The sequence below is a fragment of the Mauremys reevesii genome, linkage group 8 (assembly GCF_016161935.1).
Source record: "Mauremys reevesii isolate NIE-2019 linkage group 8, ASM1616193v1, whole genome shotgun sequence".
NCBI lineage: Eukaryota > Metazoa > Chordata > Testudines > Geoemydidae > Mauremys > Mauremys reevesii.
This window is the reverse complement of record NC_052630.1, coordinates 84,924,480-84,943,590: the sequence shown is the minus strand read 5'-3', so window position 1 is coordinate 84,943,590 and position 19,111 is coordinate 84,924,480. Positions and strand designations below refer to the sequence as shown.

The 19,111-nt window shown below is 41.1% G+C and overlaps 1 protein-coding gene across 7 annotated transcripts in view; it reads right to left on the bottom strand.

Moving 5' to 3' along the window:
- The window catches only part of USP33 (ubiquitin specific peptidase 33), an 82,527-nt gene that overhangs the window by 35,881 nt on the left and 27,535 nt on the right, over positions 1-19,111 (bottom strand). For 6 of the 7 annotated variants that reach the window (XR_005583916.1, XM_039485905.1, XM_039485908.1 and 3 more), the window contains 4 exons: positions 16,904-17,003; positions 13,944-14,013; positions 6,513-6,626; positions 3,646-3,724 (listed from right to left, as the gene is read on the bottom strand). Coding sequence is in view for 6 of the 7 variants with exons in the window: in XM_039485905.1 (XP_039341839.1) it covers positions 3,646-3,724; positions 6,513-6,626; positions 13,944-14,013; positions 16,904-17,003 (363 nt within the window). In the remaining variant the exon portion in view is untranslated. Of the gene's footprint in view, positions 1-3,645; positions 3,725-6,512; positions 6,627-12,721; positions 12,785-13,943; positions 14,014-16,903; positions 17,004-19,111 lie in introns of all 7 variants that reach the window. The other variant, XM_039485911.1, reaches the window with a different exon arrangement.

The window sequence follows — 19,111 nt, the reverse complement described above, 5'->3', positions numbered from 1 at the left end:
ACCGTCAGCAGCAGAGCAGAAGTAAGGATGGCCAGGTATGGTATTACCACCCCATGCCTCCCTTACTTCTGCACTGCTGCCTGCAGCGCTGGACCCTCAGTCAGCAGCCACCACTCTCCACCCGCCCAGCTCTGAAGGCAGCAGCAGCAGCGCAGATGTAAGGGTGGCAATATTACAATCTCCCCAAAAATAACCTTACGATTCCCCTGCATCTCCCTTTTGGGTCAGGATCCCCAATTTGAGAAATGCTGGTCTCCCCTGTGAAATCTGTATAGTATAGGGTAAAAGCACACAAAAGACCAGATTTTGGTTTTGGGTTTTGTTTTTTTTCTGGGGGGAGGGGGGGCGGGGGAGGAGCGACTAGTTTTCACAGTGTGATACATTTTTCATGGCCATGAATTTGGTAGGGCCCTAGTTATCCTCAGCAGAGACAGGCTGCCCAAAGCACACCTGCTTTCTTTCTTTCTTTCTGGAGACAGTTAAGTGTGACTGCCCATGGTTATAAGTACTAAGCATCTCTTTTTATGCAAAGCCTATTTTATTCTCATGGTAAAAGCACTACAGAGAAAACATATTAAAACAATAAAAGAACCTACACACATGCCAATAAGCTTTCCAGAGATCACCCCAACTCTAACATGGGCTCTGGCAGGAGCAGTCTTTCAAAACCCCATGCAGGGAGACTCTTCCACAGTCATAGTTCGTAACAGCCTCAGAGCAGAGCTAGCACCCAGTCTTAAGGGCCTCAGTAGGCTAAGTCTTCCCAACCCTTCCCAAAGGAGTGGGGCCCTCCACGGACCTGGAGCCTTGTCTATTTGCTGGATCAGAAGGAAGTCTCTGAGGCAATTTAAAACCAGGCTATTTATCCAAAAATCCTGTCTGTCAAGCCCTGGAGAATCCAGTTTGGAGTAATATATGCAGACCTCTCCGGGGGGGCTGCTTCAAAGGGCTAATAATGAAGAAATTACATTAGCCTCCCCTCCTACAAGAAACAGTAGATACAATTCCATAACAACACATACACAACTTAATTTTTAATTTTTTGGCCTGCAAAGGCATTAAACCTAATTCAATAAGGTTTAAGTAAATTCAGTACAAATTTATCTTAATTCTGTAAGATTTGATCAAAGTATCACAGGATATTGTCAGTCTGTCACAGATACAATGGCCACAGCCGCCCAGAGGGGGGGCGCAAGTGGGGCAATTTGCCCCAGGTCCCGCAGCAGCCCCCACGAGAATATCGGAGGCTCCCCCCCTTGCCTGTCTTCCCTCATCCCCCGGCGCCTCAGCGTGCCGCATCCAGGAGTGGCCCTGGACAGAGCTAAAGCAGCGTGGCTCCTCCCGCTCGGAGCCGCGTGCTAAGGGGGCGGGGCCTGAGCGCCTCCCGCTCGGAGCCGCGTGCTAAGGGGGCGGGGCCTGAGCTCCTCCCGCTCGGAGCCACGTGCTAAGGGGGCGGGGCTGCGAGCTGCAGCCGAGGGGAAGGAGCTCAAGTCCCGTGGAGCCATTCCGCTTTAGCTCTGTCCAGGGCCGCTTCTGGATGCGGCGTGCTGAGGCTCCGGGAGAGGCGGGAGTAAGCAGCATGGTAAACCCCTCTGAGCCGGACACTCCCCTGACCCCTCGCTCCAAGCCCAGCCCCCCTGAGCCAGACCTCCTCCAGGCCCCCCCAGCTCTGAGCTGGACACGCCCCTGACCCCCCCTCCAGCCCTGACCCCCAGCTCTGAGCCCAGCCCCTCTGAGCCGGGCACCCCCCTGACCTCCCTCCAGCCCTGGCCCCCAGCTCCAAGCCCAGCACCTCTGTGCTGGTCACCCCCCTGACTCCCCATAGCCCTGACTCCCAGCTCCGAGCCCAGCCCCTCTGAGCCGGGCACCCCGTGACCCCATCCCCCGATCCACAGCTCTGAGCCCAGCCCCTGTGAACTGGGCATCCCCTGACCCAGAGCCCAGCTCTCCACCCAGCCCTGGCCAACAGCAGCGTCACCCCCAGGCAGCGACAGCCCACTGGCACCAACCATCACCCAGCGACAGCCCATTGTGTAATTGCAAATGTATACATACGATTAAAGCATTTAATGTTTTTAAATCATGTATTTGGTGTATTTTCAAATTATTAAAAATTAATTTTTGAATGTATTTCACTGGTTAGTATCATGTATTTGGAAATGTAAAAAATATAGTATTGCAACTTTTTTTTTTATGGAAGAGGCCCCCGAAATTGCTTTGCCCCACGCCCCCTGAATCCTCTGGGCGGCCCTGACAATGGCTGAAATTCAGATTACCTGGGAGGGGATAGAGGAGTGAAGGCTGTTGGTCTCACAGTCTTGATTGAAAACAAGCTGACCATCAGGGATTGATAAAGTTTGGCTGTGGGAGGGCCCAATCTCTCAGTGAGAGAGCGAGGTCACTTTAGCACTGCTTTGTTTAAGCAGCCACCATGAGATGAGACCTAGTGAATAGCTTAGGGTGATGTGTTGAGGAAGAACATTGGGGTCTTCCCTTAAATACTTAAGGGAGTACAGAATGGTATGCTCATCCCAAATTTTAGCTTGCAAGGACTAAATTCCCCTGAAGAAATGTATGTTAATAAAGCTGCAGATGATTTTGCCATTTTTTCCTAAATTAGTGAATTTATTTCTTCCTTTAGGTACATGAATAAATCGTGGATACCCTGGACACAACAGTAAGTCAGGATGTCAGTAATAATGAAAAGCATCTACAACAATTCTGAGGTTTACTATTTTAACACTTACTTGATACCACAGACAGTACTTGCATATCAAAAATACAGTTTAACCCTCCATTTCACTTGATAACTTCATTATACTGAATTACCAAAGTCTTCCAATATAAACTACTGCAATGCAGAGAATCTGACAAAATTATTAAGGATCTCATTCTTAATTAAATTAGAAATTAAATGTGATCCCCACAATAGGGCATTTAATAAAATATGTTTTCAACAGTAAAAAAGGTATGTTAGACACACTTCATTAAAGATGATTTGAAGAATGCACCTAAAATATAATTCAGTCACATAACTACCAATGCCTGCCCACTACAAGTAATTACACTACCTATACAAGAAATGAAGGACACAAGTATTCAGTATCCATAAAGCTGTAAACCAAGTAACATTGAAAAGAAAAGATGTGGGCTCATTGTCTAAACAAAAAAACTGGATTACTACCAACTCAGCTTAAAAATATTCTAACAGTAAATTAATATGGTAAAAGTTTGCTCTATTATATTCTTTATGTTTGCTTAGCAAGACCTTTGTGTCACTTTCTGGAACAGCTTGTATGTCAGCTACTTTACTTCAGGTGACAAGTTTCTGATATTAACCATTCTGCTGCTTGTCCCTGAGAAAGGGAAAGGAGATATCCATAAGGATCACGGGGCCTTTCAGCAATTTGTCAAGAGAATTCAGCACAGAAGTCTGCGATTCAGAAAAGTTAGAGAGGAGTTTTAGGGGATAAAGATTTAAAGCATGGAAAGGTAAAAACTAAAAATTTATTAGCAGCTTGGTTTAAATACATATTTTTCTACTTTATCAAGTTTTGAATCTGACAATTTAATCTACCTGAATCATGCAGTTATACTTTTGATACTTCACTGTCATAATACTGGATAATACTAAGAAAGGTTTACCTGTTGGGAGTAGCCTCGAAACGTTGGATTAATTGTTTTAATTCCTTGAAACAAATTTGTAGGAACAACGGAACCAGGTCTGGGAAAGAAAAGTTTGGAAAAAAAATTAAATGGCCTGCAATTTTCCAACTTCATTGGGATCATCATGTTTGATCACTGTGAGACACGTTTTAACAAACTTGGTCTACATTATTCTTACCCCAATGTAATTTTGTCTTTTTTTGGGGAAGAGGGGTCTTCAATATAAAAATATATATTTCTCCCAGATCACAGGAAAACCAAAAGTGAGAAATTGGGATTAATGTTTGAAGGCCTTCAAGCAAGCTACAGCCAAAATTAATCAGCAATACAGCAGGGAAATAATTTGGTATGCAAGATAGAAGTCAACTTCATCCAAAGACCCGTTTAAAAATATTAAGGAATATTTGTTTATCACAGGGTCAGTGCAAGGAGATAAGTTGATTTGTAGACCATCAAACCCCCTTTGAAATAAAAAAAAAAGACTCATGTCAAATGGATACAGAGTCAAGGCCACAAAGAAGTTATGATCTATATACTGAGCAGCGCTGACAGATGAGTGGGCGGGTAGTAGCATAGGCACAAGAATTCTGTGCAAGTGACCCCAGGATACAAGATATCCCACAGGGACAATCAGTAATATATATTTTAGTATTTAACTGTATCCAAAACCAAAAGTGAAACCTTTTTGGAAAGAAAGAATGGGAAGGAAATGCCACACCAACTTGAATTTTAGCATAAGCTGTTGTGAATGGGTTTTTTTTTTTAAATTAATTTCTCTTACATTTTAGGTATTTTTTAAAAGGAGAGAAGGTGGAGGATTTGCTCTACCCCATTTTTTCAAAAAGTACACCTAAAAACACTTTTCAGACAATTCAGGAGATAAGGAGAAAGTAAATATAGAGCTTCAAGATCTGTGTGGTCACAGCGCTGTTGCTGTGTGACTCTGACGTATTAACTTGGGTCTCGTCTACACATAAAATTATGAAGGAATAAAATAGGGTCTGAATTTAAAGTAGAACAGTTATTACAAAACAAATTCCAAATATCAAAAGTGAATGGATCATTTTAAAAAAAACAACAACGAGGAGTACTTGTGGCACTTTAGAGCTAACAAATTTATTTGGGCATAAGCTTTCATGGGCTAAAACCCAATTAATCAGATGCATGGAGTGGAAAATACAGTAGGAAGATATAGATACACAGTACATGAAAAGATGGTGTCCAGTTTACAAATTAATTCCAGTTCTGAAGTTTTTCACTGGAGTCTGTTTGTGAAGTTTTTTTGTTAAAGAATTGCCACTTTTAAGTCTGTTATTGAGTGTCCAGGGAAGTTGAAGTGTTCTCCGACTGGTTTTTGAATGATATAATTCTTTACATCTGATTTGTGTCCATTTATTCTTTTGCGTAGAGAGCGACTTAGGACAGGCCCAACAAAGAAAGTAACAGAACGCCACTAGCCATCATCTTCAGCCCCCAACTAAAACCTCCCCAGCGCATCATCAAGGATCTACAACCTATCCTGAAGGATGATCCCTCACTCTCACAGACCTTGGGAGACAGGCCAGTCCTCGCTAACAGACAGCCCCTCAACCTGAAGCAAATACTCACCAGCAACTACACACCACACAACAAAAATACTAACCCACGAACCTATCCCTGCAACAAACCCCATTGCCAACTCTGTCCACATATCTATTCAAGGGATACCATCATAGGACCTAACCACATCAGCCACACCATCAGGGGCTCGTTTACCTGCACAACTACCAATGTGATCAGGGCCGCCCAGAGTGGCAATTCTTTAACAAAAAAACTTCACAAACAGACTCCAACAAGAAACCGCAGAACTGGAATTAAATTTGCAAACTGGACACCATCAAATTAGGCCTGAATAAAGACTGGAAGTGGATGGGTCATTACAAAAACTAAAAACTAATTTTCCCCTACTGTTACTCATACCTTCTTGTCAACTGTTTGAAATGGGCCATCCTGATGATCACTACAAAAGTGATTCTTCCTCCTGTTGATAATAGCCCACTTTAATTGAATTGTCTCGTTAGAACTGACCCCCCACTTGGTAAGGCAACTCCCATCTTTTCATGTACTGTGTATCTATATCTTCCTATTGTATTTTCCACTCCATGCATCTGAAGAAGTGGGTTTTAACTCACAAAAGCTTATGTCCAAATAAATTTGTTAGCCTCTAAGGTGCCACAAGTACTCCTCGTTGTTTTTGCTGATACAGACTAATAGGGCTACCACTCTGAAACTTTTAAAAGAAAGTTATTGAAATTTATGGAAGTCACTGAAATATGGGAAATGTATGTGTGTAATGATGCTGTATGAAGCAGATGGAAAAACCAAAGTTTGTTCTATCTCAGGTTGAGCTTGGAAACTGGAGGCTCAATTATCCATAAAAGAGCACTCTTATTTATAACAACTTACATGTTTCATTGTGTATGGAAGTCAATCTTGTCATGTTTCCTAGGATGAAAATCTAATGCCATTATGCATGATTATGGGATCAACTACAGGAATAGCTGCAATGGGCAAATCATTCTTTTCAACCTGAAGGCAAACATGATGCCATCATCACTCAGCAGGTAAATGACATTTGTTTTGAGTTGTCACATGATACACAGAAAAGCCTCTTCCATGTAACTTTCCCACTAAAACAAATATTAACTTCCCCAACTGCACCACACAACCTTTTAGAGTTATTTTTAAATTAATTAAATTCAAAGCCTGTAATACACCTTCTGAATATCACACACAAGAAAACAACTGGACCAAAGACAAGTTCACCGCTGTGCTGCACATATTCCACAAGGAAAGTGGTACAATACCTGCTTTTGTGCCAAAGTTCTGTCATCAGCTTGAGATAACTTTTACATATTGCTGGTTTCTTATCTGTTCTTGCTAAGCCCCCGCAGTCAAGAAAAAATTGCGTCAAGGGTGGGCTGATTAGAGGGAAGAAAGCAAGATTATTATTCTTTAAATAGTGCTAAAAAGTGTAAACCTCCCCCTACATTCATTTTAACAGCATGTTAGCTAAGGCTAATTAAACGTTTACCATGTAAATGTCAGTAATGATTTCTTTTCCTAAACCCTCAGGCAACATTCATATATTCTGCTTATTTGGGCCACTTTATGAGTGGCACAGTACTCCTCACAGACCAATCCTGCCACTTGTTAGAGGTACTGGAATTGTCCAGTGGGAGCCACCTTACAAGGGCAAGTTCCCACTAGCCAACGTAGCCACTGGGAGATCGTGGCATATCCCTGTGATCCTTGCTCTGCAGTCAAGATGGCTGAAAGCTGGCACTTTTTGATTATGTAATATTCTGCAAGACATTTTCAGGTAACTTTCATAACTAATATTTTAAAACTACTCCTTAATGTCTTACAAGGAATGTATTAAAATATATCACTGTAGGGATAGGCTATACAGAAAATGAATATTTAGTTCTGTAGTTAGAATTACAGAAAAGCTTGATCTGGAAAATCTGTAACTTTTTTTTGAACAAATAGGTGGGTTAGTTCCAATATCTATTATTTTAAGCAGCACTGAGAGAATAAGTTGTTCCCTTAAAATATACATTTTACCATACAGAGGAAGAAAACACTGGAGACTACCTTTAAAGGGACACCAACTTAAAAAAAATATATCACTAATGACAGAAAACTGTTTACATACAAGTACTGGACTGCCTAATATTACTACTATAGAGATTAGAGAGAAAAAGTCTCAGCGTCAGTTTACTTTGTGCATTTGACAACCTTTCAAATACAGTAGTCTATTTCATTGTTTCCCCATGTATAATTTATCATTTTTCTATATTTGTGTATGTGTTTCTCACAGAAACATGGGGAAAACATCTTGGAAAAAAAAATCTAAGTGCATTGTAAAACCACAAAAATTTGCAGGGAGACTCAGAAGCAGGTGTAGTAATGTGCCTGAAACTATCCTAGCTCCTTTTTCTAAAATGATAATGTCACATTAAGGAACATATTTCATATGAGCAGTGAGAACGGATATTAAGATTTCTCTCTGGCACAATACATTTTGTAGACTCTAAACTGAACTGTTGTTAACTAGTTTGGGTAACCCAGTGCTTTCAAGCTTTCAATAGGAGTTTAAAAATCATTTAAATATTGGTTGAACATACCTTTGTTGAAGAATCTGTCAATGGAAATGTGAATAGTCTGGGGATACATCAGTCAAATGCTGGTACCTCTCTCTGATCCGTAAGGCCCACCTACCTGTCACCCTAAGCCCCTCTCCACAGGGGTATTACTCCTGGAGCCAAGACTGATTAAGGACCAGAAGCAAGGGGTGGCATGTGACCCTTCTAATAATTCCTCAGCTGCCCTCTACACTTAGAGCCAGTTTCAGTCCTGTAGGACCTCCCCAGGAGCGGGTTTGACCAATCATGGCAAGTTCCGGAGTGGGGTGACCCGTCCGGAGGAGGGTCATGTGACCCCTTTAAGACCTCCTCCCATGGTCCTCTGCCAAAGGGTATGGATTTCACCCCCAAAGCCCTCCCATAAGGGAAACGTATACCAATCAAAATAGATATAGCACAATGGTCTAGGTGGGAACCCCTGATCTCTGGAGTTCAACGTTTGGCCAGTTGGCAGCACTTCCCCTGGAAAACCCATCACTGCATGAAACAGGCAGTCTCGTTTCAAGTGTATTTTTCAGAAATTGTGGATACACTGAGAGGAAAAATGGCCTATTTCACTACCCTGTTGAGAACTATGAAATTCATTTTAGTTCTGAGGGTGCTTGGCTGCCTGCAAAAAAAGCGCTACTTCAGCGAATATTCTGAGGAAAAGGAGGAGAGCCCTTTGGCCTTGCCGTTGATGGATACACCAGAATCTGACCCCCAGATTCAAGTGCTCATGAGGCAGACTGATGAGCACTGTCGCTTGTCGTATGCCCCAATAAAGGAAAGGGACCATGGCTCGTCAGAGTCACCGTCAGACAAGGTGAAGAAGACGTTGCTGAGGTACATAAGACTATAAAAAGTGGTGGTCAAGGATGAGGTGCAATGGGGTAGGAACTGACCTGGGGTCGCATAAATCTAACAACAGGGGACTTACAGCTGTTTCTTTTCCAAAAAATCTCTCACCAGCTCAATGCCACCTTTCTAGAGGACCCAGAGGCCCTGGAGAAAATTACATCAGGGAGCAAAGATGAAATCAGGCCCAACATGTTTTTGCTCAACACCAAGACAAATTGTTCAAGAGAACATCGAGCATGAAGAGGGAGATAGCTATATGGATTTAAGGAAGGTCCTTGATATAGAACTAACTGAGCCAGTGCCACATCGTGAATGTAAAAGAGTTATGCAGTCTATTGTATGTGTTTCTTTTTATGCTGTCCTTAATCACTGTCTTAGGGAGAAGCTTTGTGAGGGCTGTGTTATAGATGCTCTAGCTCAGTGGCATCATGACTGTGTGAACTGGACTTTAAGCTCCAGGCCCTGTGCGCTAACTTGTGTTTGGAAAGCTTGAACACAGTTATTGCCATAGGCTATACAATGCAATGTCTGTGCTTAAACCAAGAAAATGTAGCACTGAGGGTGACCTTGGTAAATGCTTTGCAAAGCTCTTGAGACTCCAACAGCATTTTAAACAAAATTATCAAACCGAGTAATACCACTTAGCGCATTATATTGACTGCCTGATCCACACAAAAAGTTATAGAACTCTGCTTAGGAAAAAGACTACAGTACTTCTAAGAAATCGAAAAGGACTAAGTCGGGGGGACAAACATGATATAAAATGTAATAAAACTTGGTATTTGTAAATAAATACATTTGTAAATAAATTTGTATTTCTATGCATCCGAAGAAGTGGGCTGTAGCCCTCGAAAGCTTATGCTCAAATAAATTTGTTAGTCTCTAAGGTGCCACAAGTACTCCTGTTCTTTTTGTAAATAAAACCATCTATTGAAAAGGGCTTTGTGACTATCTGTGTTCCCGTTTCAAGGTCTGAGTGGTCCTTAAACAAGATGAAATATTTGATGAGGCATCTTGATTTGTTTTCAAGGGCTATATGTCTTTTAAATAAAAATACTTTCAGAATACCCAGCTATTGTGTCTTTAAGAAAAGAGACCTTTTTACAGCAAAACGCTGAAATGCATGTAGTAGAATGCTGAGTAGAAATAAAGCACAAAGCCCCCATATTTTGTATAAAACATGGATGTTTGAGAAATGTGGTTGCATACAATACAGCTGATTCAACCCCATTGAACCATATTGATTTAACCACAACCTATTGAAAAAATGGGGTTGAACTATTGCCTTCAGATATAATCACACACCCATGTTTCCTTAACATTCCATCAGAGCTAAAGATTGTACCTAAAGGGTTTGGGGACAAAGCTGCCAAAAAGTTATGGGCAGGGTCATTTTTTAAATTTTACAAAGACTAATGTGATAAGAAAAATACTAAAGAGATGCCCCCTAGGGGAGACACTCAAACCGTCATGTCTGATAATGAGGCGGCTGTATCTCAGGGGTTCTCAAACTGGGGATCGGGACCCCTCAGGGGGTTGTGAGGTAATTACATGGGAGGTCGCGAGCTGTCACCCTCCACCCCAAACTCTGCTTTGCATCCAGTATTTATAATGGTGTTAAATACATAAAAACGTGTTTTTAATTTATAAGGGGGGGGTCACACTCAGAGGCTTGCTATGTGAAAGGGGTCACCAGTACAAAAGTTTGAAAATCACTGCTGTATCTGGTCCTGGTCTCCTAGGGGCTATGGTGACTCTCACATGGAGTCTGATTTAGAAATTCCCCAGAAAGCTCTGTAAAGGGCTTCTCTTTGTCTACACTCCATCTACTCCTGATGATCCCTGCGGTAGCCCCTTGGAAACTGACTCACAGATAGGGTCTGATGTAGAAGACACACCTATGGTTCTACAGAGGAACCCCCATATACCTCTGCAGTTGCAGAGCCCCAAACAGATGTGTATATGGAGCAAGTGAGAAGCCGGCAATGGGAATTTCCTAGATTTAGCTGTGCAGTTTATTTTGAAGAATTTTGTTTTGTCAGTCTTGAGCAAATAAATTCAATCTGGCTGGTTGTGGAAGCCACGCACAGGGGGATACTGTTAGTTCTTGACATTATTGGTAGGCTAGCCCTAGATTATTTTGTTCAATTACATTTAGAGAGCTGTAATTTAAACAATTCTTAAACAATCTTCAGTAAGACTATCTAGGGATGACCTCTCTACTGAAGATTTCTTAAATCAGGCTGCTAAACTGCTACAGAGTAAGAGAGGTACATGTTCATGGGACATTACGCTTCATTTCAATAGTTGTAAAAAAACATGGGTGGGAATAGCTATAGAGTTTCAAATTCTACCATCAAGAGCCTACTTGTCCATAAAGAGAGACAGTCTTTAGTGGACTTGTCTTACACTGGTACTAATCTGTGTTTTGCGTGTGGCCTTCTGGCTGTCATGTCTGATGGTAAACCTACAGATGCAAAATTGTTAGATGAAGTGAGAAAGCTGCATGAGACACTAGGGTGATCATATAAAAAAGATTATGCTTGGCATTTCCAAGATTTCTGAAAAAACATGCTCTTGAAACGAGACAACCTTTTCACACAGCCATGGGATTTCCGGGGGGCAATGCTGCTGACTGGCCAACCATTGAGCTCCAGAGATGGGGGTTCTGGGCTAGACCCTTGTGCGATACCTATTCCAATTAGTACACAAAAAGGGTCTGTGGTGGTGAAACCTATGCTGACTGGTAGAGGGCAGTGGGGGGAAATCTTAGAGGGGCCACATGCCACATCTTGCTTCTGATCACACCAATCTCGGCCCCAGAAGCAATACCCCAGGAGAAGAGGGTTACTGTGGCAAATGGGTGTGTCCTTCGTGGTCAGGGAGTGGGGTCAACATTTGATTGACAATGTACCCCTAGACTAATCTGTCAAACCTACAGTTGGTGTTGGTAAGACTTAGAGCTGGTCTACACTACAAAGGTTAGGTCAACACAAGGCAGTTTACATCAACTTAACTCTGTAAGTGTCTAAAATACCATGGTGCTCCTGCCAACGTAAGACACCCACTACATCAACTCAATAACTCCACCTCTGTGAGAGTTGTAGCACTTAGGTTGATGTAGTTAGGACAAACGAATGTCTGTGTAGTCAGCGTGTTACTTACATTGCGGGAGATGACAGCCTAGAGCCCTGCCGCCACCTCCTGGTGAGGAACTGGGTGATGGGGAGGGAGGAGAGCCTGGAGCCCTGCCGCCTCCCAGTGAGGGATTGTGGGGGGTTGGAGGGAAAGGAGAACTCTTCTCCCCACCCCTTCAATCCTTCATCTGCAGGCAGCCAGGCCTGGGCTCTCCCCGCCCCCCATTGCACACCAGGAGAGATCAACACCCCACAATGCCCCACACTGTCAGTTACATTGGTGAAAGCACTCCTGGGGAAGACGTGCACTGCCAACAGGAGTTAGCATGGACATGAAAAAACGTAGTAATTATTGCAATGGCTGTACGTCGACCTAATTTAGGTTGACTTAATTTTGTTGTGTAGACAAGGCCTTAGGTTATGTCTACACTGCAATTTTATAGCCCAAACCCCACTAACCCGAGTCAGCTGACATTGGCCAGCTGAGGGTGTTTAACTGCAGTGTAGACATACCCACAGTGTGCTTTTCATTATGTTTACACTGTAGCAATTTAAAATCAACTGGTGGCCCAACGAAATTCTAGGAACTATAACCTTGATCTCTCCCATACCATTAATATTGACCAGAAACAGTAGTTAACTGGTTCCTGATCTATAAAAGATATATTTTGGTATAACGAATAATATATTCTAAAAAGCTTTTGGTCCTTTCCCTCTCTTCTTGCCAAATTTCCTGGTTATTTTCCACCTTTTTATTTATTTTTTCATTAAGAGACTTTCAAAAATCCCGAAGCGTTTTTTGATAATAGCAAGGACCTCAGGGCAAATAATGAGAAGTGGATAGATCACTGTACTGAATCCAGGAAACCTGGGTTCTATTCCTAACTGTACCACTGGCCTGCAGGGTTGACCATGGGGCAGTCACTTCCTTTCTCTGTGCTTCGATGTACCCATCTGTGAAACGGAGATAAAGATACTGATCTCTTTTGTAAAGTACTTTGTAATCTATTGGTGAAAAGCCTTATATAATAGCTAGGGATTATAATTATTAATACCAAGTCCTAACTCAGTACAGTTTTGGAGGGGGAAGTCACAAACAGAAAACATAATAGTCAGCAATAAGTCATTACACATAATAATTGAAGTCTCAGTTTGTTTTTGGTTCATGGTATAAAAGAAACAGTAAGACTGAAATTCAAAAAATGTATTTTAAGTCAATAGGTTAATTAACAATCTACTTTTTTTAAAAAAGGGAAGGACAGGCTATTTTATAATTGGAAACATTTAATAAAAAATGGAACAAAAAATTAACCAAATATTCCTGATACTTTCAAGTATATAGCTAGGCAGCTCTTTCTGATCTATGAATATTTAGGAATAAAATAAAAATCTTTCTAAACTATTTCACTTACAATTTTTATCATTACTTATGTACATTATGTATGTTTAATATATAAATTAGGATCTTGAAATTCTTTTATCTGGTTTTGCAATTAAGATCCAAGCAGTTCAAGTGTTTAATCAAAGGCGTTTTACAGCAGCTGCTTTTATAAAATTGGCAAGTTTAAATTTTTGTCCCTAAAAGATTACACCATGCCACTTCATTTTAAATGTTATAAATAGCAATCTGAAAACTTTCCAGACTGAAAAAATAACATGGTAAAAAGGAATTCAAAGCTTGCTTATGCCCCACACGTGATATTACCTTTTGCTATCTGGAAAAGAATGAATAAAACAACAACTCAAATATCAAAGAATGGCCCTACACTTAGAAGACGACCTGGATATTTATGACCAATTCTCTTTTTAGAACTATAATTTTTGATTGAGGGCTGTAAGATATTAGAGAGGAGGAGGGAAAACAAACCCACAGACTGCTATTCTAGGGAAACTATATACATATCCTGTAACTCTTAAGTAATACCACTGATTTCAATAGCATTATGCATGCTACTGCAAGATGAGGCTACCAAACACATCAAAATGAGGTTTATACTGATATGATTTTTCTAAAACTTAAATTAAGGACTTTTTTGAGGGTCTGGTTTATAACTGAAGACATGCAGATACACATACCTACTTTAAAGTTACATTTAACAGCTATTTTCCTTACCAATTGGAAAGAGCTTGTAAAGCTGCATTCATGTAACAAGTGTTTCCAATATTTTTCAATCCTGTAAGACCTGTAAATAGGAAAAATACATCAAGCAAGCTACAATTTAAAAAGAAACTTGTTGGAAAATAATCTTTTCACTCAAAGATTTACTAGTCAAATTTTGCTCCCAGTACACCTCTGCAAGCCCTTTGAGACCAACGGGATTGCACAAGTGTAACTAAGAAGAATTTGATTCCTGAACAGATAAATTATCTCAACTCTTATTTTGCTGTTGGTTGATTAGAATACCTAGCGTCAGTGGATTTTATTTTACCTTTTTATTCACACTTAGTATCTTTATGTGACACTGTTTTGAAGAAAGATTATAAAGATAAGGGTTTGAATGTTTTAATTTTACTTGCATTTAATGAGTTTACTAGTTCAAATGAATTCTACTGTATCTGTATATGATTGATGTCTATAATTGTTAATTATATAACTGACAGGTTTTTAGGATTTATCAATGGCTTTTCAATACCTTTAATCTGTGCAACGAGTATTTAGATTATATAACAGTATACATACATTTTCTCAGTGTGTAATTATTTTTGCAAATGAATCAATTTTAGTTAATTTATGTTCTTTTTCTCTCTCTTTCCTGTATGGATTTATTAAGTGTGTTAATCTTTATTCAGGACAGCTTCAGTCATCCTCTCCAAGAAAATCGCATTTTCAGACGAGGACTATTTCTTTTCTTAATTAACTCAGCAAACATTATATATGCTCACTCTATCTATAGCACAAGTTATAATGGGAAAAAAAATATTATAGGGCTCAACTGGTAAACACTGAGTCGTCCTAAGGGCTTCAAAAAGACTATTCCTGCAAGTCAGAACTAGCAACTATTACACGCTCATATCAGTTCAATTCAATTAAACTTTATCGGCACGACAGGCTATACGAGTGCTGCCAAAGTATAAATGAAATCAATAAAATAAAAGTTTGTCTCAAAATATAATAAAGTTCTTCTACAAGAATAATTGCAATGTACTACTGAAAACAATCTAATCACTACTTCTAATTACCAAGAAAAGTTACACAGCATTTAAAAATAAAATATTTAGCAATCAGACAAAGCCTTCAGCTCAACAGTCTGATAATTAACTGAGACACAAGAAATGCATCTCATCATTCTGATGCATGAGACAGGACTTTGCAAGTTCCATTATTAATTTTATAAAACTTGGTTCATTCAGCTAAATTAAACAAAAATATTTTCTAAAAAACAAACCAGTAAAAAAATAGAACTTAGCGTATAGGAACTGAGAAAGTCTCCTTCCTCTCTCTACATTTAAATGATTCTACATTTCCCATCGCTTAACCTACATCAGACTGCCATTCCTGATTCTTCCCACCAGGAAGACTAATTCTCATTTAGAGTCAGAAGGTATACCAGTCACAGCTAAGGACATATTGAAATACATTAGGGTATTTCAAAAAGTTTTTTCAAATACAATGTGTGTATTATATATAATTTCATATGCCCTCCCTGATTCTGCAGACACTTACACATGATTAACTTCACTGTGTTTGTTCACAAGTATAAAGTTATGTAACTGTGTAATCATTTAAAGGATTGGGCTTTTATTCAATACACATTTATTTAGCAAAGTTTTTAACAACTTATTAGTATAGTTTTCATCAAGTAGTAACTGAACTATTCACTGCAGTTACATTTAGCATTGCTTCATCCTGCCCTCCAATATATGCCTTGTCAGAAACATTTAACATTTGTTTTTAAATAAAACATTAAGATAAATTTGACTTGTGAGAGCTTATTCTTTCTTGAAGCATATACACATAACTCTATTAGTGCTAATGGGAATTAGAATACAACTTTATCCATACAGCAACTTTCATAAAGTGTATCCCCAGAACATTTCATAGGGTTAAATACAAATAAAAGCAGGAAGAGAGAAACTAAGGCATTGACAGGTGATAAAAAACAGTTTTTTTTACAAAGGTCTAAGAGCAGATGGTGAATCAGTGAGGTGGAGACACACAGGAAGGCTATACCAGATGGCAAGAGTGGCAGAGGAAAAGGCTTTGGGCCAACAGGGAGGCTGAACTGGCAAAAAAGCTGGTGCTAGTTGAGTCAAGGGAGAACAGAGAAGGAAAGAGAAACAAGGTCCATGAAACAGAAATCTCTCCCCATCATTGATAGGAGAAGGAATGGCCTTGACATGTTCACTGGTGTCTCAACAAAGCACCTCAGTAAAATATAACCAGAAGATAAAGTGAAGGAAGTAGTAAACAAAAATTATTCATTATAAAAGTGATCGATATTGGAGACTTCAAAGAGATGCTACATGGTGGACAAATAAATGACAAATAAAACCCTCTCAGTTTTGGGAGTTTCATTACACTTTCCCCTTTTCCATTATATCAATACCAGGCTTAGGTTAACTTTTGCACTGATAGCATTTGTCAGAGCATGAAATCCATTACTAACCCCAAAAAAGAGTGCTGGGAACTGCAGACTCAAAATGTTAACTAGTATTCAGAAAGCATTCATATAAAGCATCTTTAAAAAAAAGCAAAAATGTTAAAACAAAATTTGCAATAACTACCAGTGTCCAGTGTGGCTATGACACATATTTCAGTCCAATGAAAACTAGCAACTACACTAAACATCACAACTGCTTTCTTTATCAGTGACTGATATATTACAAATAACAACATGAGAGCCCCTTCTCTGAAGAAAAGGAAAGGATGCTGCAGTTAAGCCTCAAACTGAAAATGCAGGGCTTATTTTAGAGTTGGGGAAAATAGTTCCAGCTGGAAAAGAAATAATTTCTAAACAGCTGGGGAATGGATTCAAAGAACTACACATACTGTACATGGTGGAATTATTTAAGTGAGGGCATGGACAGAGCAATTAGTTGACAGTGTAGGCTTCAATCCTCCAGTTTCATTACCTCTTGTCTTCAGTTCATCTTCTTCCACCTCTATATCTAAAGCATCAAATACAGTAACTAGAGGAATCTTCAGTGTTGGATTACCAGGTATTTTAAAATCCTTATTGGAAGAAAAGGCAAAATATAAGTGTGATTATGTTTATAAATCCATTTTTTCTTTAAGTGTTAGTACAGCTTTACTAACATATGCCTATGACCTAAACATAGGAGTTCATTCAAAATAACTGCCTTCTAAATGCATGTTTCATTCTATGTAAGGCAAAAGTAGTTTGCACCTATGCTATGAAAGCTTACTAATTCAAGCAGGTACTTATGGTAAGAATATAGCACTGCACCATTTTCTGGAAAACCTGGAAAAATAAATCAGTCAAAATACAATGCCAAACAAAAGATTTCCTACCACTGCTTCAGGAACAGCAAGCCTGCTTTGCAATTCACCACATAACAATGGATTATAACACAATGCTTATAAAGGATTATGTGAAAGTCAGCACAAAAATTTGCCATCAGATGGCCCACTGCATTTAATCGAGAGACAGAAGGTGGCGAAAAGGTATCCTGGCAGCTCCTGTCAGCACCCTGACCACCCAGAGGATTCAGGGGGCCTGGGGCAAAGCAGGGGAGCTGCGGCGCTTGTACACACCCGGCGACGGTCCAGGTCTTTGGCGGCATTTCGGCAGCAAGGGGCCCTTCAGTCGCTCTGCATCTTCGGCAGCACTGAAAGGCCCCCCACCCCAAAATGCCACCGAAGCCCCGGAGCGACTGAAGGGCCCCCCGCCACTCAAGACCCGGACCACCACCGGGCCAGGGCCTGAGGGGTCGGAGGCAAATTGCCCCACTTGCCCCCTCCCTCTGGGCGGCCCTGTGACCGCCTTTTGGGTCAGGACCCCCATGGTTACAGTACTGCTGACCGGGTGTTAAAAGTCTGGTCAGCAGTGCCGCGGAGCTAAGGCAGGCTAGCCCCTACCTGTCCTGGCTCTGCACTGTGTCCCGGAAGCAGCCAGGAGGTCCAACTCCTAGATGGGGAGGCCACAGGACTCTGCGCGCTGCCCCCACCCCAAGCACCAGCTCCGCACTCCCACTGGCCAGGAACCATGGCCAATAGGAATTGCGGAGGCGGTGCCTGCGGGCAAGAGCAGCGCCCAGAGCTGTCTACCACACCTCTGCTTAAGAGCCGGACATGCTGTTGGCCACTTCCGCTGTGGTGCTGACTGGGAGCCGCCAGAGGTAAGCCTGTTCCCCAACCCCGAGCCTCAACCCCCTGCCCCAGCCCCGAGGTCCCCCCAACCTGGAGCCCTCTCCTGCACCCCAAACCCCTCATCTCCAGCCCCACCCCAGAGCCTACACCCCCAGACGGAACCCTTACCCCTCCCACCCCCAAATCCCTGCCTCAACCCGCAGCCTCCCTCCCACACCCCTCATTTCTGGCCCCACCCCAGAGCCCGCACCCCCAGTTAGAGCCCTCACCACTCTCCCACACCCTAACCCCCTGCCTCAGCCCAGTGAAACTGAGTGAGGGTAGGGGAAAGCAAGCCACCGGGGTGGGGGAGGAGGGAGAGGAAAGAGAATGTAGTGAGCGGGGGGCAGGGCCTTGGGTGAGGGTGTGTGGCCTTCGGAAGGGGCGGAGCTAGAGTGTTCGGTTTTGTGGGATTAGAAGGTTGGCAGCCCTAACAGAGATGCAGTATGAGATAAAATACAACAACGATTTGCCTATGTCATTTTTCTGTGAGCACATAAGGGGAGGAAATCCTAAACAAAATTTCAAGGTAAAAAGCAAGACAAAAATGTCACAAATCGTGCTAATTTCTCCTTATGCAACTCCATGTACGCTGCAACTTCCTTGAGGGTAGAAAAACAATTGGGTATTGGATGCATTTCAAATCTGAATTCTGCAATCATGCCAAGAATTATTTTTAAGTCAAGACATCATATATTTCAGGAGTACACATGAATAACATCAGAAAATCCAATATATTTAGCTGAAACACTACACAATTAAAATTCTGTGGCTGGTGTTTTAAGATTAAAAAAAATTATGCCCTATTTCAAATCTACTAATATTAAAACTGAAAACAAGCTAAAGTATTTTTCAATCATTTCTTCAGGGGTATTTTTCCCTTGAACTTCTGTGACTTCCCTAATAATACTGTATTGTATACATTTTGCCAATATCTTCTTGGACTCCAACCACTTAGTAGATTCCAACAT